Here is a 20982-nt window from a genome sequence, read left to right as displayed (position 1 = left end):
AATTTATGTAAAAGCACCTCTGAGCAAGATTATTTTCTTCTTCTCTTGTCCATTATGTACACGAAGATGCCAGTGCTTGCTGTTCAACTTCTTCAACTAACTTCTTCAGATAGTCTGGGTCGCTGAAGAAGTATATGTAGAGTTTGCGCTCCATCTTCTGGAAGTGGCCCTGCAGATATTTGTTTTGGGTCTCAGGGTGTCCATTAGAATTTCAAAGAGTTTAGCTTGTGTGATGCGAAGTTGCTCCAGAGGTTCCTGAGCACGAAGCATTATCTGCTTGGAGTTACCATACATCAAATATTACAGTGCCTTGTTCTCAGACTTTAGTTTAAGATACTGAGTAAATGGGGTGGCTAGCTGTACTTGAAGCATTCGGAGTTCCTGGCACAGTCATGAACCTGTGCTTGCCAAAGGCTCATATGAATGTGAAAGTTGTTTCTCTTGATTGTGTTTGCCTAGCATCTCCACAACTGTAAGGTAGTGAGGTCACTAGGATCTATCAAAATCCGTGGGCATTGCTTAATGGAGAATCTTGAATCCTCAGGGCAAGATTGCCATTCTTCTAACTGAGGTTCTTTCAGGACAGTCATCAGTCCCTCCAGCTTAGTTCCAGTCCACTGCAGTTCCTTTTCAACGTCAACAAGAGTTTCAGCACCTCAAAGTGGCTGAGCTGGCCCAATAACTGGTCAATAGCTTCCTCTTGTACATGTTCAAGATACTTAAAGTCTCATGTTTTCCAAGTCTAGTTCTCCATTTATTATAGGCAAATGAACAAGGTGGGCAATGCTTTGAAGCAATGGCACAGGCAATTGGGTCTTTTCATTTATCCCACTTTGGAGAATGCATAACTGTTCCTGGCATCTAGTCACACAAAAACGTAACTCACTCTTCTCTTCCTTCACCTTGTTCTCCTTACTGACTTTTAAAACTTCTTCTGACCTTTGCAAAATAGATGAAATTGCTGTAATTCTTGCAATGGTCATGACTGTAACTGTTTTGCTCCCAAGGTATGTTAACTCCATGTGTCCCAGTTCTTCCCTATAACTTCCCATGTTTTTAAGGTTTGTTTGACCAATTTCTGTCTGTGTCTTCAGCCCGTTTTTGAAAGAAATCCTGAATAGGTAGGCCTTCAGTCTTGAAATAATCTGCTGTTGGTTGATCTATTTTTTGTAGCAAGTCTTTCTGTTTAAATTGTGGCTTATTGCTGAGCAGTTGCTCTTCAAAATTTCCAAGATTATTTTGTGATTATCAGGATTATCAACATAAACTAGGCTCTTGTCTTAGTTGCAGTTGCTCAGCTAGTTTAGCTGTAGATTCTGAAGTTAGCTGTTCTGTAATATCGCTTTGCCCATTTTTTTCATAAGTTGTTTGATCGATCTACATATTATTGATAATAATGTTCACAAAATTTGGAAACAATCTCAAAAAAGCTTTCGTGAATTTTTCTTCCGTTTCCAGGTAATGCCCTAGATCTCGTGACAAAATTAATTGCTTATACCCAGGCCCCTTATGCCAGTGTGCTAACTTCTCTGTTATCTGACAAACCTCACTGTGGATATTGTTGCTGTGAAAATTCTCTTACTCATGCTTTAGATGTATCTTCTTTAGTTCTCTGTTTGCTCTTTTTCCCCCACCTGCTAAATGGCAGAGCTTTTGTTTCAAACTGTCTACACAAATCTGAAGCATAATAATAATAATAATAATAATAATAATAATAATAATAATAATAATAATAATAATAATAATAATAATAATAATATAAAGTTGGAAGGGACCTTGGAGGTCATCTAGTCCAACCCCCTGCTCAGGCAGGAAACCCTATACCATTTCAGGCAAATGGCTGTCCAGTCTCTTCTTAAAAGCCTCCAGTGTTGGAGCATTCACCACCTCTGGAGGCAGGTTGTTCCACTGGTTAATTGTTCTAACTGTCAGGAAGTTTCTCACTTAGTTCTAGGTTGCTTCTCTCCTTGACTAGTTTCCATCCGTTGCTTCTTGTCCTGCTTTCAGGTGCTTTGGAGAATAGCTTGACTCCCTCTTCTTTGTGGTAGCCCCTGAGATATTGGAACACTGCTATCATGTCACCCCTCACCCTTCTCTTCATTAAACTACACATACCCAATTCCAGCAACCGTTCCCTATATTGCGTTGCTTGTTGCGTTGCATTACTCGACATGCATATTGATTCTTCAGCATCTGTAGCTCTTGTTCAAGTAAATCAAGCAGTAGGGCTTCATTTTCTTCTAGCTCACTGTTCAGCTGAAAAAAACTGGCTACATGTTCTCAATACTTTCTCCAATGCTTCGCCTTCTAAAGTAGGCTTCTCAGAAATTACCAGATTCTTATAGGCCTCTAGTTCTGTAGGAGTCAGCACATTCTCTTCTCCCACTATGTTGCAGAACTATTCCAGAAATTGTTCTGTCTCAGGAACAGAAAAAGTCAGTCAAAGGCATTCCCATGAAAAGTAGTTGCCTTGGGATAGATGGTTTTTGAGACCTCTACAAATTCTGCTCTTTTGTCAGTGGCCTCCATCAGGAAAGCCCTGGAGCGTCTCTGTGTTTGGATTGTTCCTCTAGCCCACAGGTCTGCAACCCGCGGCTCCGGAGCCCCATGCGGCTCTTTCAGCCGTCTCCTGCGGCTCCCAGTCCTATGCCATGTGCAGTCCAAAAAAAAAAAAAAAAGTGGGACTAAAAAAGTTCAACCAATCAATTCAAATATGCAGGGTAGGTGCATATCTCGCCTTGGCTCCACTCTTCAGTCAAACGCTGTTCTACGCATGCGCGCATGTGAACACATTTTTTGCGGCTCCCAATTTTTCCTTTTGTGAGGGAACCGGTTCCAAGTGGCTCTTTCACTGTTTCAGGTTGCTGACCCCTGCTCTAGCCTAACCCAAGAAGATTCCTTCCTGACAGTGGATAGTAGAAGGTTTCTCAAGCAAGTTTTTTTCTGATTTTTTTTAATAGAATCAGAATATCAGAAAATAAAGAATAGTTTCTGATGTTCTTTATAGAAAATGTGGTTTATCATATCTTGAAGCAAGAGGAGAAAAAGTGAAAAAGAAGCAAAGATATCGACCATTAATAAAACTAACCATATTCATGTGTTACTTGTACAACAGTTAACACAATAAATCAGAAATGGACACACATTTCTAGCCCCGCCTTAACATGATGACTGATCTGTCTTTCTGAACATATTAACATTTGCAGAGTAGTCTTTTTGTGCCAGAATATCTACTTAAATGTAGGATTGCTGTGAGAGCAAGACAGCTGATTACTTGCTGTTTTAATTTATATAGACTCTTATTCCTGCTTTATCCTCTTAGGGAATCACATGTTCGTAAAGCATGTAATTTAATGAAATTCACCCTTTGTTGATTCCCTTGTGTCCTAATGCGAGGACCATCACTGCTGGTAGGCAAATCAAGATCAAGATCAACTGCAGAATTTTGGCAAGGAGATAACCTGTTGCTGATCTGAATTTGGCATTCCAGTTGGGTCTGCTGGGAGTTGTGCCATTCCAGATGTTGCTGTATTCCAAATTGTCCATCTTTGTCCTAGAAAATAAGTTCATATAAACAATACATTGTCTTTTAATTGAACAGAACAGTTATAAGGTAGTAAATTGATGGGGTGAGCAAGACAGGCAGCTTATACAGAAGACAGTTTCACAACTGATGTTGCTGTTCTTTTTCTTCCTATATTACAGTCCGCTAAACTAAACTCCCCATAGACCAGGAAACCTTTCTGTCTCATATGAGCAATAATGTGAAAACAATTTCTTATATTTAAGGCTTCTTAGCCCAATGCATAAACTTTCAGCTTGGTACAAAATCACTCTTCCTGGTTTGGGCGGTTCTCCTTTGCCGCAATTCTTAATGATATACCGTAGCAGGAAAATCAGGACAGTTTTTATGGCAATGTTTACTGTAATGCAAGGTTGGCAAACTGATGAAGAGGAAAACTAACCAAGTTCGACTAGCCAAGTCACAGATGACTTAATAGCTACATTTTCATTTTCATTGAGCATACGATGCATGCAGATAAATTGGTTGCTAAACCAGGCTTAATGGGGTATTGTGACAAATGAACATATCCTTTGCTTTGCAAAACACCTTTCATTGACTTAGAAAATCGAGAACCAAATGTTAGTGCTGAGTAGGGAATCTGTCCCCCTCTATACTATTAAAATGCACTTCCCAGCCTCCCTCATCGTGAGCCAGATTTATAATTTAGTAACATCTGGAAAGAATCATTTCTCCACATTTGGATAATGTATACGCATTTATATACATTCTGTAACCAAATCCTCTTAAAGAATTCAAGTTGATAATCTTGTAAACAGTTGGTAATCAAGATTGTGACAATTGTCTACTCTTTACCATAGATTTTCACTGTATACTTATGATAGCTGTTCACATTTTTTTCATAATTCCAGACATAATGTATATTATTTTTTTAGATAAAAATGGCTAGAGAAATTGTTTTGACTCAATTTTCCCCAACTTGGATGGGAGGTGATAGAAACTGTGGTTTAGCACATCAGGTAAAATTATGGAAAGCTCCTGAAACTCAATTAAAAGTGCCGAAACAAATACCCAGATTTTGTATACTGGGCAAAATTTTGCACTGCAGGTTATAAAATCTGATACTAAAAAAAAGTGATGATATAGGTTTGTAATATTTGTTTGCTTGGAAGGCTTGTCAATTAAAGTACCCCCAACTACTTCAGCTCTCCTGTCTGTAACAAATTTGCATTGGAGACCTGGGGCATTTTGGAGCAGATACTAGAGTGGATAGAAGGGAGATTTATTTTTAATACAAGTCCTTTCGTGCAGCATTTGGATGTAATTTGGTAGAAGCAGCATGCCTGCTTTATGTAGCTACAATTTTTAAAAAGCCCTAGAATAATCCTGTCAGAATAATGATCAATTTTTGGAATAGTTAGAGAGGAGGAAGTTGCTTTGGAAATGCTGATCTGTAGTTATTCTACTGTTCTTTACAGAAATAGCAGTTGATCAACAGCTGCTCTATTAAAATAATGAATTTTAAAGAACTTGTAGCTGTATCGACCTTTCTGTAAATTATCTTTATTAAAGAATATTTAAATATCTAAAAGGGTTTCTACAGTGCCGCACAAGGCGTTTTACCTTGAGTAATAATATGTACTCTAAAGTAGTTTTGTCTATTTTTTGAGAGGATTCTTACTGCATTTCCTATTTAACTGTAAAAAAAATAAAAATCATGGTTCATATTATTATTATTATGACTCATTTTTGAGAGAGATATTCAATATAAGGTAATACACCCAACTGATGTATAGATACTACAGGCAATTTCTGACAAGTATAGAAATATTGCTGAGCCTGGAAAGAGTTGCTACACATAAATATGAATTGTAACTATAAATGTGTGGCTTTTAAGACATTTGCAAAGATCTAATTATAGTTGTAATTAATAGAATAAGTTAATTGTATAAGTGGAAATTGACCTAAGTTACCTTATAGGTCTTTTGACATAAGTATATGTCTTAATCTATACTTAATCCTGTATACTTAATCTATACAGCTATGCTTAATCATGTATCTACCCTCATTATAAATAGTTGTGATTTTTATAGTTCTTTTATGGAGAAATGCCAGTACCAGAATAATGACATTTAAAAAGTCAAAATGTATAATTTACATAATTTTGTGGGAAAGCTATAACAGGTTGCATGAATTTAGTTTTAAGCTCCAGGACCAATATAAAGATATGTCATGCAAAAGTATTTCAATCTGCAATGTTGAATGTACAACATATTTCCTGCCATATTATAAATGGCTCTTATGACTTTTCTTCCATTACAAAATTGTTGGCCTTCTGACCCAGGAGAATTGGACAGCTATTTTTTTTAAGGAAATACGCAAATCAAAGCTTTTCTTCAAATGTTAGCTTAAGATCCAATGATTTTTCATCCTGATTTATTTTCCCCATGAATGAATGTGTGTTTGTATATGTATGTATGTATGTATATGTGTGTGTATATATGTATGTATGTGTGTGTATGTGTGTATATACATATACATATGCATATGCATATACATATACATATACATATATATATATATATATATATATATACACACACACACACACACACAACACACACACATACATACATACATATATACGCATACATACATATACATACACACACACAAACACACATTTGGATTCTAATGTTTTATAAAAAAATCTTTCTCCTTTATAAATTTGTTTCATTTGAAAAAAAAGGTTGATTATATGCCACTGAATAATATAATTATGCTGACTTGCCTGCTAAAATACATTCACTCTGAATTTGTTCAATCTACTTTGAATTGTGTTTTTTTCAACATGCAATTGTGATAACAAATTGTTATAAAGGTGTAGCCATTAGCTTTTTGTACAAATGTTAGTTTTGCTGTTAAAATGAAATTGGATTTTTTTCAGACCATATTTCAAATAAGGCAATAGGAATAGAATAGCATCTATAATAGATAAGGTGTCAATTTTATTCACTTATCTTAATCTTTTTCATTCTTTTCTGTGCTCTGGATTAAATTAAATCTAGAGATATATCAATAGCAGATAGGTGGCTTCATTCTCCCCTTTATCAGTAATATTGCTTCCTATAATATTACTTCTGTTTTAGTGCAGATTAGGACACCTTGTTAAATGGTGGCAGTGGGATTTAAAGAGGAAAGAGGTTTGAACAGAATATGTTTACTGAAAGAGAGAAGAGGCCAAGATAATTGGGTGGTGGTGGTGGACAAAGGGTTTAACTTGCATGTATCCATGGATAAATAATCCACTTTATTTAAATCACTCTTGGCAATAGATGTTAGTAATATGAAATAAAAGATTCTCTGTGTATTGGAAGGACTTTTTGCATAGTAACCAGTTGCTATGAAAGAGAGTGCAAGATGAACTGGGACCTTAAAAATATGGCATGCTTCATAACTGAATCCATTCTGTGTTAAAAATGGATTATAGGTTTTAATTGCAATAGAATACTTTTTTCAATTAATTTGAGGTTATAGCCAATACGACTTCCCCCTTCTCTCTGCCCCTTTTGATTATACCCCATATTTGCTTTAGACAGTTCATCAACTGTAAAACTGATAAATTAGATCATTTTTAAATTGGATATGAGCAGGGTGTATAATAAATTACACTACTATTACTACTACTACTATACCAAAGTTAATTTGATTTTTCCCCGATACTGTGTATCCTGTGTATAAATCCAAGTAAAGTCCTATTCAATATTGGTCTATAATCAGTGGTAGGATTCAGCCAGTTCTCACCAGTTCGGTAGAACTGGTAGCTAATTTTTTGTTGTTCAGGCCCAGAATGGACTTCTGGAAGCAGCATCCACACAGAGAAACAGTTGTTCACATATTTGAATCCCATCACTGTCTATGAACCTTTCCAAAGTCTCACTTGAGAATTATGTATTTTCAGAAAGAGCCTACCACAAAGCTTGTTAAAATATTAATATACAGAGAATTATTTCTCTTATGTTTCCTTTTATTTTCATATGGTAGATAAGTATTTTTTTAATTTCCCATCACTGTGAGAATGTTGGGGGCCAAAGTCCGGCTTTACTGCTTTCCTGCTCTTTCACTGGCACTTTAACACAACTCTCAATTTACTTAATTTTAAACTTTTAACTTCTGAAAGTCACTTCATATCCTGATAGTGATGCTCAAATGTACTTCCTACCCACATCAGCTTAATTCCACTCCGCCTGGTTTGTTTTAGTAATCACTGCTGTCTCTTTCAGGAGTGCCTCTTGTAAATAATGTTTTTTACAATAGCCGCTGTTCTGGTTTTTGAATTAGTCTTTGATACCCTTTAGTTAAATTAGATTGTACCTTTAGCTTAATGCAAATGAAACATTATTTTGTCAAAGGATACCATGGAATCATGTGCTGTATATTCTGTTCACCTTAGCCATCATTAAGAGTTAGATTGGTACATTCTCTAATCACAGTTCAATTTGAATTAATCACAAAGTTGTATTATGTTTAGTGCTCACCATGAGTATTATTTCTAACCATTTTTGATGCAAAATGTGTGATTATAGGCCTGGTTTTGAATTCTGTATTCACAATCAATGAATCAGTGTCATCTTCACAATACTGTGGGCCATTATACCAGATCTAGTGGTCTTTTACAGACATATAGACAATTCTATTGATTTTTGAAAACCTATTATATATGCTAAACTAGTAAAGTAGTCCTTAACTTACAACCATTCATTTAATGACCATTTGAAGTTCCAATTGCACCAAAAAAATGACTTACGAGTTTTTCACACCTACAACCATTGCAGCATCCCCATGATCACATGATCAAAATTTGGCTACTTGGCATTTACATATATTTATGATGGTTGCAGTGTCCCGGGGTCACGTGATCACCTTTTGCAACTTTCTTTACAAGCAAAGTCAATGCGGAAGCCAGATTCTCTTAATAACTGTGTTACTAACTTAACCACTGCAGTGATTCACTTAACAACTGTGGCAAGTAATATAATAAAATGGGGCAAAATTCACTTAACAACTCTTGCTTACCACTGGAAATTTTGGGTTACAAGTCGATTACCTGTATCTTGTTGAATACAATATAAATGTATGATCTAGCTATCAAATTGCATGAAGCTATGCTTGAATACAAAGGCAACATTCACCTACATTGTAAACTATTATCTCAGAAAGAAGACCAATTAACTTCATTGTTCTTGTAAAGAAATAATGCCAAGGAAGCATATATGAATTCTCTATTTGCTGGAGTCGCAGAGATTAGTTAAAAGGTGCTAACTTCAGAAATAACCTGATCTTGTATTTGTACTTAGTTGAATAACTCTTAACACCAAAATAACACCCAATATTTTAATTCTTCAGTGAAAAATTACTGTATATTAGCATGGAATATGCAACACTTGGGTTTAACTGTACAATATGTAGTTCAATTGAAATGTTGCCTTTTATATCCAGATACTCACATTATGCTGTTAAAAAGATTAACAGGAGGTGGAATTTTTGTAATAGGGTGAGATTTAATTTTTGGTTGTGATGGGGAAAGAACTTTAATTTATCAAATGTCACCATTGCCTTTTGAAAATTTTAAACATGATCATAAGAAATTAAATTATTTGTATCTGTAGAGGTGTAAATTTTTCCAAGAATAACTACTTTTTGCATAAAATTGATCCATTCTGAGACTGGAGATTATACAATCAACACTATATTGGAAAAGGCTGGTAGTTTCTGAAATAATTTTTTGTGAAACAAGGATTTAAAAATGTAACATTTTAAAAACACTAATTTTACACATTATTGTAGTTTTACCAGAATAGCACAGTATCATCTATTGTATTTTATACAATCTGTATTTTTAAGTGGCAATCCATACACTACATTGTTAACGTTTTGAAAAAATATTGTACATCTAGCTGTATTTGAAAAAAAATGTTGAGGCAGAAATATTGTGAAACATGTACAATTTTTAATGTAGTATATTATTAGAAGAAAAAGAATTCAGCCATTGTTCCTCTCATTAGAATAGTGTTCTTCCGAGGCTCATAATTACGTTTTCTTTTCAAAAAGCAAAACAATGCCTTTACTGCCAAAACGTTACAATAGACACTGAGTATTTGGTATGTGATTTCCACTTTAAAATAAGCAGCCTTGGATTTTCTTTTAAAGAGTAACATGTTTTTAGCTAAGGAAACAATCTCTTTATTAATAAACATCAGAGAAGAGGGGGTTTGTTGGCAATCCTACCCATTGTTTTGAATAAATAAATGACTGTTTTCTGATAGAAGTGTAAATGAAATGTTCCTAAGTGTTTTATGCTTTGTAGAACAAGTGCAAAATAAATTCTATGTACTTCATCATTTAAATTACCTTTAATAATCGTTATTTACTCATGTTATATGTGGCTAAAAAGGTGAACTGGAACTGAGGTTCTGTGAATGCTGGATGCATGCTTCTATGTCCCGTGGATGCTTTTGTTCTTAGAAGCATTTGCTTCTAAGTTCTTAAGCATTTAAATACTTGGGTGATGTATATGAATGGATGGATAGGTAAGTCAGTCTCTGAGAACTTTCTCTGTCTGTTCACTTATATTGTGATTTGTAAGAAAGAAATTTGGAGGCAAAACATGCTATAATCCCTTTAACTTTATATTTTTAGATTAATAAAACTGTTATCAGGTTTAACTTTGCCACTAAGAAACATCATTATATAATTTGTTGCTCCATTCATAACTTGACATTTATTTATTTGGAAAATTTATATTGCTGCCTACTTGCTCAAGGCAACTCAAGGCAGCTTACAGGAAATAAAAACACAATATAAATATGTTGCTTCATGTTGGAGTATTGGTAAAATTTTAAGCTGCTCTGTCCATACAATGTCTTATTTTATACTTTTATTGCACTTTAAAATACAAAATGAAACTGAAAATAGTGGGAAAGAAGGGACTGTGGGATGAAGGGGGAAAAACATTTTCTTCTGACTCTTCAATACAATACAATAAACATAACATTACAGCCTCAACCTTTTACTTTACATACTCAATATATACTAGTCATTTCTTCTTCTTTTTTAAAAAAAAGATGCCTAATCACTAAATCCCAAAATATTTTTTATCTCAATCACAAAATCCAGACATGGTTTCTGGATAGAAACAAAGTTAGATGTATTGTTCTCTTTTAATTAAAACAGTTAATTTGGCCATTACCATATTATAATCCATCTTTGTTGTTTTAAAATTTGTAAGTCTGTTTTAGGATACAATATTTGACTGAAAAATGGAAATAAAAAAGACATTCTGGTTCCCTATAACATGAGCATGCAGCTTATAATACATTTAATCATAACACATGTAAAATTCTGATAAATATTTGGTATTAATGCAAATATATTACACAAAGAAGAAGGACATTAAGTCACAGTAGTTTTGTCATATACCCATAAAGTTTTACTTCATAAACATCAATCCAATTGCAAGCCACAAAGAGGTCACATTTTCAAGCTTTGATAATGAAATAATGTTATCTAGCAATCTGAACATTATAAATTTCTCTCTCACAAAAATCTTTTCTCGTCACTAGCACAAGAACACTTTTTTTTGAAAAACGCTCAATCTGACATGCATATTAATTTTTGCAAGGTTTTTGAAAATATTCACCCATCTGTAAATCATTTATTAATATTTCCTACATATAGTTGATGAGGTCCTTTTTACCTAATCAGAATTAGAAACCTAATTCCAAAAGTCCTTCATGTTATGTGTTGTTAAAGGGCGATTTTGATACACTGCCTAAATACACTATGAAATTAATCAGGCAAGGATAGATTAGCTTGGACATATTTAAACTGGGAAAAGGGCAGTGATGGTGCCTTTACTGAGAATGAACACCGATTTTACAGAACACCACTTGCTAAACACAAAGACTAGCAAAGTTGACAGTGAAAACTAGTTATACACATGTAGGTTCAAGTGAAGTAGAACTTTAACATATATAAATGTAGTCTATATATCTCATCCAAAAAGACTTATTCAATCTATATTTTCTGCTTTCTTCAGATCTACTCTTTGCCCATTTGCTGGCATTCTCTTTCTGTATAACTTTAAAAAGAGGCAGAAGCCTTCTTTTATCTGACTGCACAAAGATTCATGGGCTGGGGGCTAATCAGAAATTCAAGCTCCAAGGTGAGAGAAAGCATACAAAAAGGAGATATGTTGAAGAGAAAGGAAGAATTAAGCTGAGTTCAGCTTCTTCCTTTCCAATGACTGCTTTATCTGCGCCCAGTGTCTGTTTCCAGCACTCCATCTTCTGATTTTTGTGTTGTCCAGGTCTCTTTTCACCTTTTTTGTTTGATATACCAATTTGCCAATGTCCAATTTCCTGAGAGAAAGGGGGCATTCACAGACAATTTAGCTATATAGTACAGAGTTGCAGAAACATCAAACAATGAGCAAATCGTCATGGACGGCAGCTGATTGTTGTGCATGTGCTCATAGGTATGCCAAAATCATTCTGGGAGTATTGCTATATATTTGAGTGTAGGTGGCATTGGTCTTAAACTTAGTTTCCAGAATTGAATTAATGTGACAAAGTTTATTGCAGCATTTTCTACCAGGTACCCTTATATGGTTGCAAACTGCATGTTTACTAGCCAATATATTTTGGGACAATTCAATATTGTTGAACCATCTTTGTACAGATAAGTTGCTAAAGTTAAATCTGGATTTATAAATTAAGGATTGTCACATTTTATTTAAAAAATCAAGGAAAACCATATGAATGTACTGAGTTTCTTTCTCTTTGGATCTGGCACTGGTGAACTAATGGTAGCAATTTACCCTCCCTGTGAAGTTGCTGAGTATCTGTAGCACCTCCGACAAAATTTCCATTGATAAATATTCTGGGAACCTGTTGAAATATAAATAAATGAATATTATAAACCTATTGTTCAAACATGGATGAAATGCACTATAGTATACTACTTCTATTTATGTTATTAATGAATCAAGACAAATACTCTTATAAAAATTGAAGGAATCAGACTCTGTAAAAAAAACAAAACTTTGAGACCTGCAAGAAGCATCTTATACAATCCAATCTAACTCCAGCAGTGAACATTCTTTGGATTCTTTATCCAGATTCCCATTGGAATTCAAGTAAAATACCAAATACAGATAACTTTTTTTTTCAATTTAGCACTTTAATTTTTATTTAAAGACAGTATTTAACTATGATCTAAAATTGAAAGTTTAAAACAAAGCAACATTCTCTTATTATCACATCCCAGCAATTTCTTCAAGGCAGCAGTTATTGCAAGAAATAGATTGCATAAATATATGGATTGCATATTAAATTTTATTTTTTAAAAAAAATCTATTGCAGTAGCACTATTACATTATGAACCACTTTGAATGACATGGTTACATAAAATTCACTAAAATTCTGGGCTAATTCTGAACTACTCCACTTGCATTCCAGATTTCTCTTGCAATGGACTAGAGCACGGGTCGGCAACCCGCAGCTCTGGAGCCGCATGCGGCTCTTTCAGCCTTTTCCTACGGCTCCCAGTCCTCCGCCATTTGTAGAGAGAGAGACAGAGAGAGGCACTTGTGCTTCCCTTCTCACACTCTCTCATGCGGACTTGCCTCCTTGCGGGACTCCTGATTGGCCCTGCACCTGGGCACCCTGCCCCTGGGAGTATTGCAGCCAGGAAGCCCCTTTCCCAGGCTGGTCTCGTCCGAGGCGCACATGCCCAGGGAGCCACGTGGGACTGCCCCGGAATTCCCCCTGGAGCCTCTGCTGAGTGGGTCAGCCCTCCCGCAAGCTGCGGGCCCAGGAAAGGGGTCTGCCCCGTTTAGGGTCAGCGTTTCTCTGTCTCCAAACCCCTGAAGGTGCACAGCTCGCTTTGAACAGGAACACCCCCCCGTAGTCCCACACTTCCTCTGAAGCCGAGAGATGGGAGGGAAGGTGGCGGCAGCTGCTCTCCCAAAGGACCTTTCGCCAGCCCACTGGATCCACTGAGTGACCTCTGCCTGGGAAAGGGAGGTAGGCAACGAGTGCTGGATTCCCCGCGGGGGAAGCTTGCTCCGTCCTTCCTTTCTGGCACTGTTTTTGAAAAGGGGAGGACTCAATTGCAGTGGGAGGACCCCTCCCCAGCCCATCCCCACACCTGCTGGGGTCCCGCGGCTTCCCAGGGAGCCTGGCTCGGGGTGGGGGGGAGGAAGCTGGGCACTATAGGAACCCCAGAGCTGGAGGGAAGAAGGGCTGCCTGGAAGGATCGGCATATGTTGGGGGGGTTCCTCTCCTTGAGGCTGGGAGTCCTGGGAGCCCGGCTCCCTCCATGGCCAGGTGGTGGATTTCCCCCCCCCCAAGTATCCTGCAGGCTGCTTTGCAGCGGGGCTGCAGTGGGGTCCCCAGAAGGGCAGGGCAGGGAATTGGGTCTGGGCTGGGTCTTCTGTAAGACACCGGGGGTGTCTCTTCCTGATTCTGCTCAGCTCCGGGTCTTTGCTCCGAAGGGAGCCCAGCTAAGTGGCTTTGGGGGTCTTCCAAGGGGGGCTGGCTGTGCCACTTACTGGTCAGACCTGGAGGGTCAACCACCACCCCGCCGAGGGGGTCCACAGCCCAGCCGTGTGCTGGGATGGAGCCCCAGACTCAACCAGGAGGAGCGAGAAAAGTGCTTTGGGTTCTGCTTCCTCCCCCGCAGGGAATTTGGATTGTGGCAGATGTGAACTGGCCTCAGTTTTCTGGGAAACCCAGAAGGGGAGGGGAGGGGGGAGAGAGAGAGAATATGAGTATATGTGGTTGTCCTTACTGGACTTTTAGTAAAGAACATTTAATGAAATATTTTGATTTTTTAAAATTAAGATATTAGGTATGGGGATAATTATGCTGTATTTAAAGTTGGTAGATAAGCTACTAAAATAGTTTTTACCTGTTGGGATGAAGGAAAAAGGTTTTTTTCCCCCTCTTTCTCCTTTCCTTTTCTCCCCCCCCCCACCCTGCAACTTTTTTCTTTTCTATTTTTCTGTTTGTAGTTTTTATAGTTTGCACCGGCTTTTTATTTCATAAATACAAGGAGAACTCAAACAGACATTATTTTATTTGGAAGTAACCTTCGACCCAGCGTCTTTTTTTTTTTGAGTTCAAAATGCTTTTGTTGCATGCAGAAATAAAAATTTGTTTTCTTTATAACAGTTCATTGATTTCATAAATGCAACACACTATAGTTTTTTATACATAGCATGAAGGTAAAAAACGATATATGTAGTGTTATCTTCATTTTAGATGTCAAAAGGGTTTTGTGGCTCCTAGTGTTCTCTTTTCTGTGGGAAATGGGTCCAAGTGGCTCTTTGAGTGTTTAAGGTTGCCAACCCCTGGACTAGAGTCTGTCCAGAATTAGAAAACGTAGAAAACCACTGGATGCTCTGTGCAGACTTTGTCATCTTACTCAAACTAAAAATGGTAGCTTGTTCTATAATCTAAAAACATCTAGTATGATGCCTATTTTTTTTAAAAAAATAAAGTATGTACTGCTTCAAAAATACCCAGAAATGGAATAATCACTTTCTGAAATGTGTTTTATAAATGAAAGATTAAAAAAATAGTACTCACTGTCCGGCTGCCTGTCATTTGATGAAGAATATCCTGAAACTGGCTTCCATTTTCATATCTATCAAGTTCTATGGCTTTATAATTCACATTCATTTCTTGAAATAGTTTCTTTGCCATTTTGCAGTAGGAACAAGTGCTTTTTGAGAAGATCACAACACAATCATCTGATATAGCATCCTATGGGTTGAAAAAAAATTACGTGATGAGAAGCATGCATAAGGAAATCTGGAAGAATTTAAAGTCAATTCGAAATCCAAAGTCAATTCAAAATCTAAAACAACTTCAAAGTTTAGATTTTATGTGAATCTAGACAATTGTAAGTTATTCAACACACAATGATTAAACCAAGTTTAGCAGGCCAGTATTAACATCTGGCACTAAATTTAATGTTTGTATAATGGAGAAAAAGCAACTTCTCAAGGAAACACATTCTATATACTTGTGTGTTAAAGAAAAATACGTAACTAGCCTTTAATATGACAGCTGCCACCCCAAAAAACAACAAAAACTAATTAAAATGTTCCAGTTGAGCCTACGCTGACATATGAATCAGCTAGCATGTTTTCAGGGCATGGGCAAAGTACTATTGTATTGCCAACATGACTTTCCACTTGTTTCACCATTTAATTTTGAATAGGATTGCTAACTCTCCCAACTAAAATCATTAGTGTCTATTGTATTTCTGCTTTCTTAATACAAATTAGAACAAACCTTTTAGATAGTTTGAATTATTTTACTAGAACACACTTTCAGTACTGTTAGAAGATATTGGTGCACAATGGATAGCTGTTTTAAAACCATTTCTGTGTCTCAAATCCTCTATGCTGGCTTTTTTGGGGGGGGTTGATTATGACTGTAAAAAAATCTGCCAACACAATTTCCTGCTATTTTGAAACAGGAAAGGGTGAAAAACTGAAAAACCAACAGCTGGAATAATTTTTGCATACTTCTTAGCTATAACATTTAGCATTTCCAGAACATGACTCCCAATTACATTTTATACTTTAGAAAAAATATGCCCCACATTTAGACCAATGACATTTACTCACTTTTATTTGGTTTGCTATAGCAGTATTAGATATTGCTGTAGCAGCAGATGCATTGTTCCCCATTCTAAAAAAAAAGCCATTGCAATGAATGTTACAGACTGTTTATAATTCAATCATGTATTTGAAGATCAGCCTTACAACCAATTACATTGTAAATTTCATAACAGTAACCAACTAAGTGGCATAATCTTTTTGGACACATACAAAAGCTAATTTTGATTAAAGCCTTAATTAACAGGACTAATGCCAAATTAAAAATTACTACATCATAGCCTTTAAAAAAATATTTTACCAATCATTTTAAAGAAAAAAAATAAAAGAGATGAAAAGTGGTAGTGTGGAGGATATACATAGATTTAAAAGTATCACTGAAAAAGTTTTTAATTTCATTACTGTAATTACAATATAAATGGTTGATTATATATAAATCTGTCTATAAAATATAATCTTAAAAACATATCACCATAAGACTTTATAAGGAGCATAAATACCAGGAATTGTAGTTAAAATAGTAGAGATCATAAATTATCTTAAGTAATAAATTAAAATATATTTTATCTATAAAACTAAAATCTAAGGTAAAGGTAAAAGTTCCCCCGCACATGCGTACTAGTCGTTTCCAACTCTAGGGGCCAGTGCTCATCTCCGTTTCAAAGCCGAAGAGCCAGCACTTGTCTGAGGACACCTCCGTGGTCATGTGGCCGGCATGACTAGACGCCAAAGGCGCACGGAACACTGTTACCTTCCCACCGTAGTGGTCCCTATTTTTCTACTTGCATTTTTATGTACTTTTGAACTGCTATGTACTTTCGAACTAAAATCTATCCTGATTTAAAAGCTCCTATAAAGCTGAAATAATATATCATGTAAAAAGCACCAATTTTTGAATGTAATACAAATTAACATAAATACTGTAATCTAGAAATTGTTTCCCAATTGAATTACATGCTATTACATTCACTTTTAAGATATAAATAATATTTTGGATATCAAAATATAGTCTTTCTTCCACAGAGGTAATCAAATGTCCTGTTTAGTAAGAAATAGTATCTTTGTGGCAGTTAATAAATACAAATCAAATTCAGTATACTGAGTGGAAAATTATGGTTTAATAAAATTCAGTAACAATATTGCAGGTTATAAAGAAATTCAGTTTTCGTGCAGTAGATTACAGTAAAGTACGCAGTAGACATATTAAAACAGGCTAAATAGATTAACACATAGGCAGCTCTAACTATAAAAGTTTAATACTAAACAAATAACAATCTATGACAAAAAGAAGAGACAAGCTAGACTCCATAAAACTACTAACAATGGTTAACTCATAAATTCAAGTACAATAAAGCATTATAGATTGTAAAATCCAGAGACCCATGACCAAAGGCAGCATGAAAGCAACAATTCTAGAGCAGCAGCCCTATCGTGAGACTCAAAATAAGTATGAAAACCCAGGAGAGTAAACATATGAATACAATATGCATCTCAGCAGCCAGGATATTCTGTAAGATAACATTAGTTTCCCCCCCCCCCCCCAAAAGCACCTTTGTGTGTGCGGGAAGGATTTCAATATGGGATCATCCCCAAAACCATCATATATGTGTATATGGGTATATGCATAATGGTATTTTTTGAGAGCTGAATGCAACAAAAATTCATTTTCATGTATGCTGATTAGTGTTAAAGTGACAATAATTCTATTCTATTCTATTCTATTCTTACTATTCCTTCTTGGGAGTGGGAGCTGCCTAGCCAAACAGCCGCACATCAGCAGTTGAGCAACTCCACTGAATGGCTTTTTGTTAAGAATTGCCCTAAAGGTTCAAAACGAATACCTGGCCGAATATACAGTATTCACTTGCATACAGCACCTTTTATTTATTCACGAATAAACACCCATAAAAGGACAGTAAGGTGACTAAAAACAAACCTTATGGGGTACCCAAGGTGAATGTTACAAAAATCGATACAGCTAATCTCTTACAAACTGCCTTAACCAGCAAAATAGAACAAAGTAATATTACAGCATCTCTACAAACCAAACCACTGGAATCAAGCCAAGGTGCCTTTTGTTTCCCGCAGCCTTCCTGCGTTTACGAACCTGAGCACCCAAACCCTCTGCAGTACCCTCAAAGCCATCAGCCAAATACGAACAGCAGCCCCCGAGACTCCGCCTCCGGAAGACGGGTCTGCTTCTCTTCCAGGGCCCTCAACAACAGGGGCTAACTACTCCATTGCCTGTTTGTTTTCCTTCCTTTTGAAACGCGATTTCCCTTCGAGCGTTGCGCCAGGCTCTTCCTCACGTCAATCACGCTCTGTCTGACGTTGAGCGGTTGAGAGAGAGCAGAAGGGAGGTGGGACGCAGTGCTGAAAGAGAACAACTCTCCTATTTTCTCGGTGTACCTAAACGAGGAAAGAGTCGTGGGCGGAGTCAAGGAGTGTTATGCTTTTTCTTTCCCCTCTGAGCGCAGGCGCAGACGTAGGCGGACTGGTAGGGTCCTTCTAGCTCTTCTTCCTTCTGCGCGTGCGGTGGCGGTGGCGGCGGCGGCGGCGGGGTTGTTGGTCAGTCGTTCGGTCGGTTAGTCGGACGGTTGGTTTGTGTGCCTGACAGTCAGGCGGCGAGGCGGCTGTCGGGGCGAGAGAGCGAGAGGAAGAAGGCGCGAGGGAAGTCACTGGAGCGGGCGGTCTCCCGGGGTCTCGAGGCCAGCGAGCGAAGCAGGCTGAGGCGATGGCGGACGTCCTGAGCGTGCTGCGCCAGTACAACACGCAGAAGAAGGAGATTGTGGTGAAAGGCGACGAAGTGATCTTTGGCGAGTTCTCCTGGCCCAAGAACGTCAAGACCAACTATGTCATCTGGGGGTAAGTCCGCGAAAGCTTCGCCCGAATGGGGCTCCGGATGGGAAGGGGGACACTTTAATTGGGAGGGACCTGATGGTCCTGCAGGATCGGACCAAGAAGCTTTTCCTGCTCCGCCGATGGTTTCCCCTCTGAGAGCTGCTCCCAAGCCGTCCGGGAACGCCAGGCGGGTTACTTTGCCCAGCCCTGATTAATGCTGTTGCCGCCTGGGGCTCAGGATGTCGGAGGTGGTGTGTGGGGCCAGTAGCCAGCGTTGCCTTTACTTTTTTCTAAAGCCGATCGTAGCCTCACCTGCTGCCTCCAGGTTAACTAGGAAGTAGTTCCCCGAAACGGGATGTGAAGTTGGAGCAACAGTCAGGCATAGTGCTTGGGAGACACGTGTGTGGGGATGGGCGGGGGGGAGGGGGAAAAGGGAGGCGTTCTATAAAACCTGGTCAAAAGATAATGAATTTATTTAGTGTTGTTTAAGATGTCAGAGTGCAAAGGATGGAAGTGGTCTCTTGGGTAGGGTCCATGGAAAGACATGAGCAGATAAAGTGAGCATTCTGTGAGTGGGTTCTCTTGGAAGTACATCTAGTCAACTTGGACAGAAGTTGTATATTCTTTATTATCTGGGAGTTTTGTGTTCTGTAGCAGAATGTAAAGATGCAAGAGTTCCGAGCTTGAAACAACATATTGCTTGCAACAGTGGGTAAATTGTGTTTTTGTATGCTTCTTTCTGCCTGTGTATATTGTGATAATAGTGGCTATCCGCCCACCCACCCCCAAATGGCCTTGAAAATATAGTTGAGGATCCAGGTGGGGAAAAAAACAACCACTGACATTTGTTGCTTTTTAAGCCCCCATTACTTTTATGGAACCTTCGAAAGAACAGACAAACCAACATTTTTTTTTAACTAATACAACTTTTCACATGTGATCCGCATAAACAATTAGGGTGATCTGGATGTTATTCATCATATAAGGACTGTGCCATCTGTCAATTAAGAACTTCATGTGGTACTGTTTTTAGAAGGAAGCAACGCTTTGGTCTAATACAACTTTTTTGCTGGCTATGATAGAAAGGTAATTTACCAGTAAACTTGACATTAGTCTTTGTTTTCATAATTTGAACATCAGTAACAATTTGTAAACTTATTAGATTCAGTTAAAGCTGATGTCTCTTTTACTGATAGGCAACCATGTCTCTTTGAGAGCCTACAGCAGACTATAAGAGCCGTTAGACTTTCCATTAGACTTTTTTATTCTCTTTAGAACATTTAAAATCATTTTTTTCATTGATTTATCTTCACAGGGTTGTGATTTCTGAAAATTTCATCTTTTTTTACATATTTTTCTTAAAAGGATAGCAGTTGTATATTTGAGTGCTTTATGAACTTTCACATTTATCTGTTTCATGATTTGTTTTCAGTAAGCTCTGGGGATTTAATATCTTACCTTTACTATTGCTTCAATTTCTTTTATGATTTAATGTTGATATTAGAACATTACATATAATCAGTTATAACAAACATGTCAAACTCACAACATCATGTAACGTATCAGGATGGTTTTGGCATTGCCAGCAATGGGGTGGGCGTGGCTTCTGCATGACTCATCCGACCCGCGGGCCGTCAGTTTGACATGCCTGAGTTATAAAGTTATGAACCCCAAAGTTGAAAAAGCCTAAAAACACAGATCTATCTCTTTAAATCCAAAGGAGTTATACAAAGGTATCCAGAAACAGTCTGGAGACTCAAACAGAAATGTTTCAAGGATTCATAGCAAAGCAAGAGATTAAAAATTTGAAATGTTACAAAGACGTCAGCTAACATAGGGCAGGGGAGTCAACCTGCCCGCCCACAGGCCAGATGTGTCACGCCAAAACCGCTCCCACCCCATTGCCAGCAATGGGAAAATAGTCGTG

General features: G+C 37.4%; 2 protein-coding genes and 1 pseudogene across 7 annotated transcripts in view; 1 reads left to right on the top strand and 2 right to left on the bottom strand.

The window, feature by feature from the left end:
- Positions 1-52: 52 nt before the first annotated feature.
- LOC308666626 (HAUS augmin-like complex subunit 3) lies at positions 53-7980 on the bottom strand (annotated as a pseudogene). Its single transcript has 4 exons — positions 7972-7980; positions 3365-3553; positions 2143-2688; positions 53-1677 (listed from the first exon to the last, which is right to left on the bottom strand). The product of its transcript is annotated as an HAUS augmin-like complex subunit 3 (transcript).
- Positions 2686-18565, bottom strand: GLRX2 (glutaredoxin 2). Of its 5 annotated transcripts, none has more exons than XM_081322936.1 (4): positions 18322-18565; positions 16224-16287; positions 15175-15351; positions 2686-12471 (listed from the first exon to the last, which is right to left on the bottom strand). In XM_081322936.1, the coding sequence occupies exons 1-4, from the start codon at positions 18357-18359 to the stop codon at positions 12325-12327; spliced, it is 426 nt and encodes a 141-aa protein (XP_081179062.1). In that variant the 5' UTR covers positions 18360-18565; the 3' UTR covers positions 2686-12324. The 5 variants fall into 5 exon arrangements, with proteins under 5 accessions (XP_081179062.1, XP_081179065.1, XP_081179064.1 ...); XM_081322939.1 differs by having other exon boundaries at positions 16224-16288; positions 18385-18565; XM_081322938.1 differs by having other exon boundaries at positions 18260-18374.
- A 199-nt stretch (positions 18566-18764) lies between these two features.
- The window catches only part of CDC73 (cell division cycle 73), a 131208-nt gene continuing 128990 nt past the window's right edge, over positions 18765-20982 (top strand). Inside the window, exon 1 of the mRNA XM_081325899.1 lies at positions 18765-19079. Coding sequence (XP_081182025.1) covers positions 18949-19079 — 131 coding nt within the window. The 5' untranslated portion in view covers positions 18765-18948. The remainder of the gene's footprint in view (positions 19080-20982) is intronic.

Source organism: Vipera berus (assembly GCF_964194415.1).
Source record: "Vipera berus genome assembly, chromosome: 3".
Classification (NCBI taxonomy): Eukaryota; Metazoa; Chordata; class Lepidosauria; order Squamata; family Viperidae; genus Vipera; species Vipera berus.
The sequence above is the reverse complement of the archived record's forward strand: the minus strand, read 5'-3'. Positions and strand labels throughout refer to the sequence as shown.

Excerpts from the sequence above, each read along its gene's own strand:
- GLRX2 (XM_081322936.1), bottom strand. The coding sequence starts at position 18,359 with ATGGCTTTGAGGGTACTGCAGAGGGTTTGGGTGCTCAG. Across the intron at positions 15,352-16,223 it reads CTATAGCAAACCAAATAAAA|GATGCTATATCAGATGATTG; the intron begins GTGAGTAAATGT and ends TTCAACCCATAG. Across the intron at positions 12,472-15,174 it reads AAATGACAGGCAGCCGGACA|GTTCCCAGAATATTTATCAA; the intron begins GTGAGTACTATT and ends ATATTTCAACAG.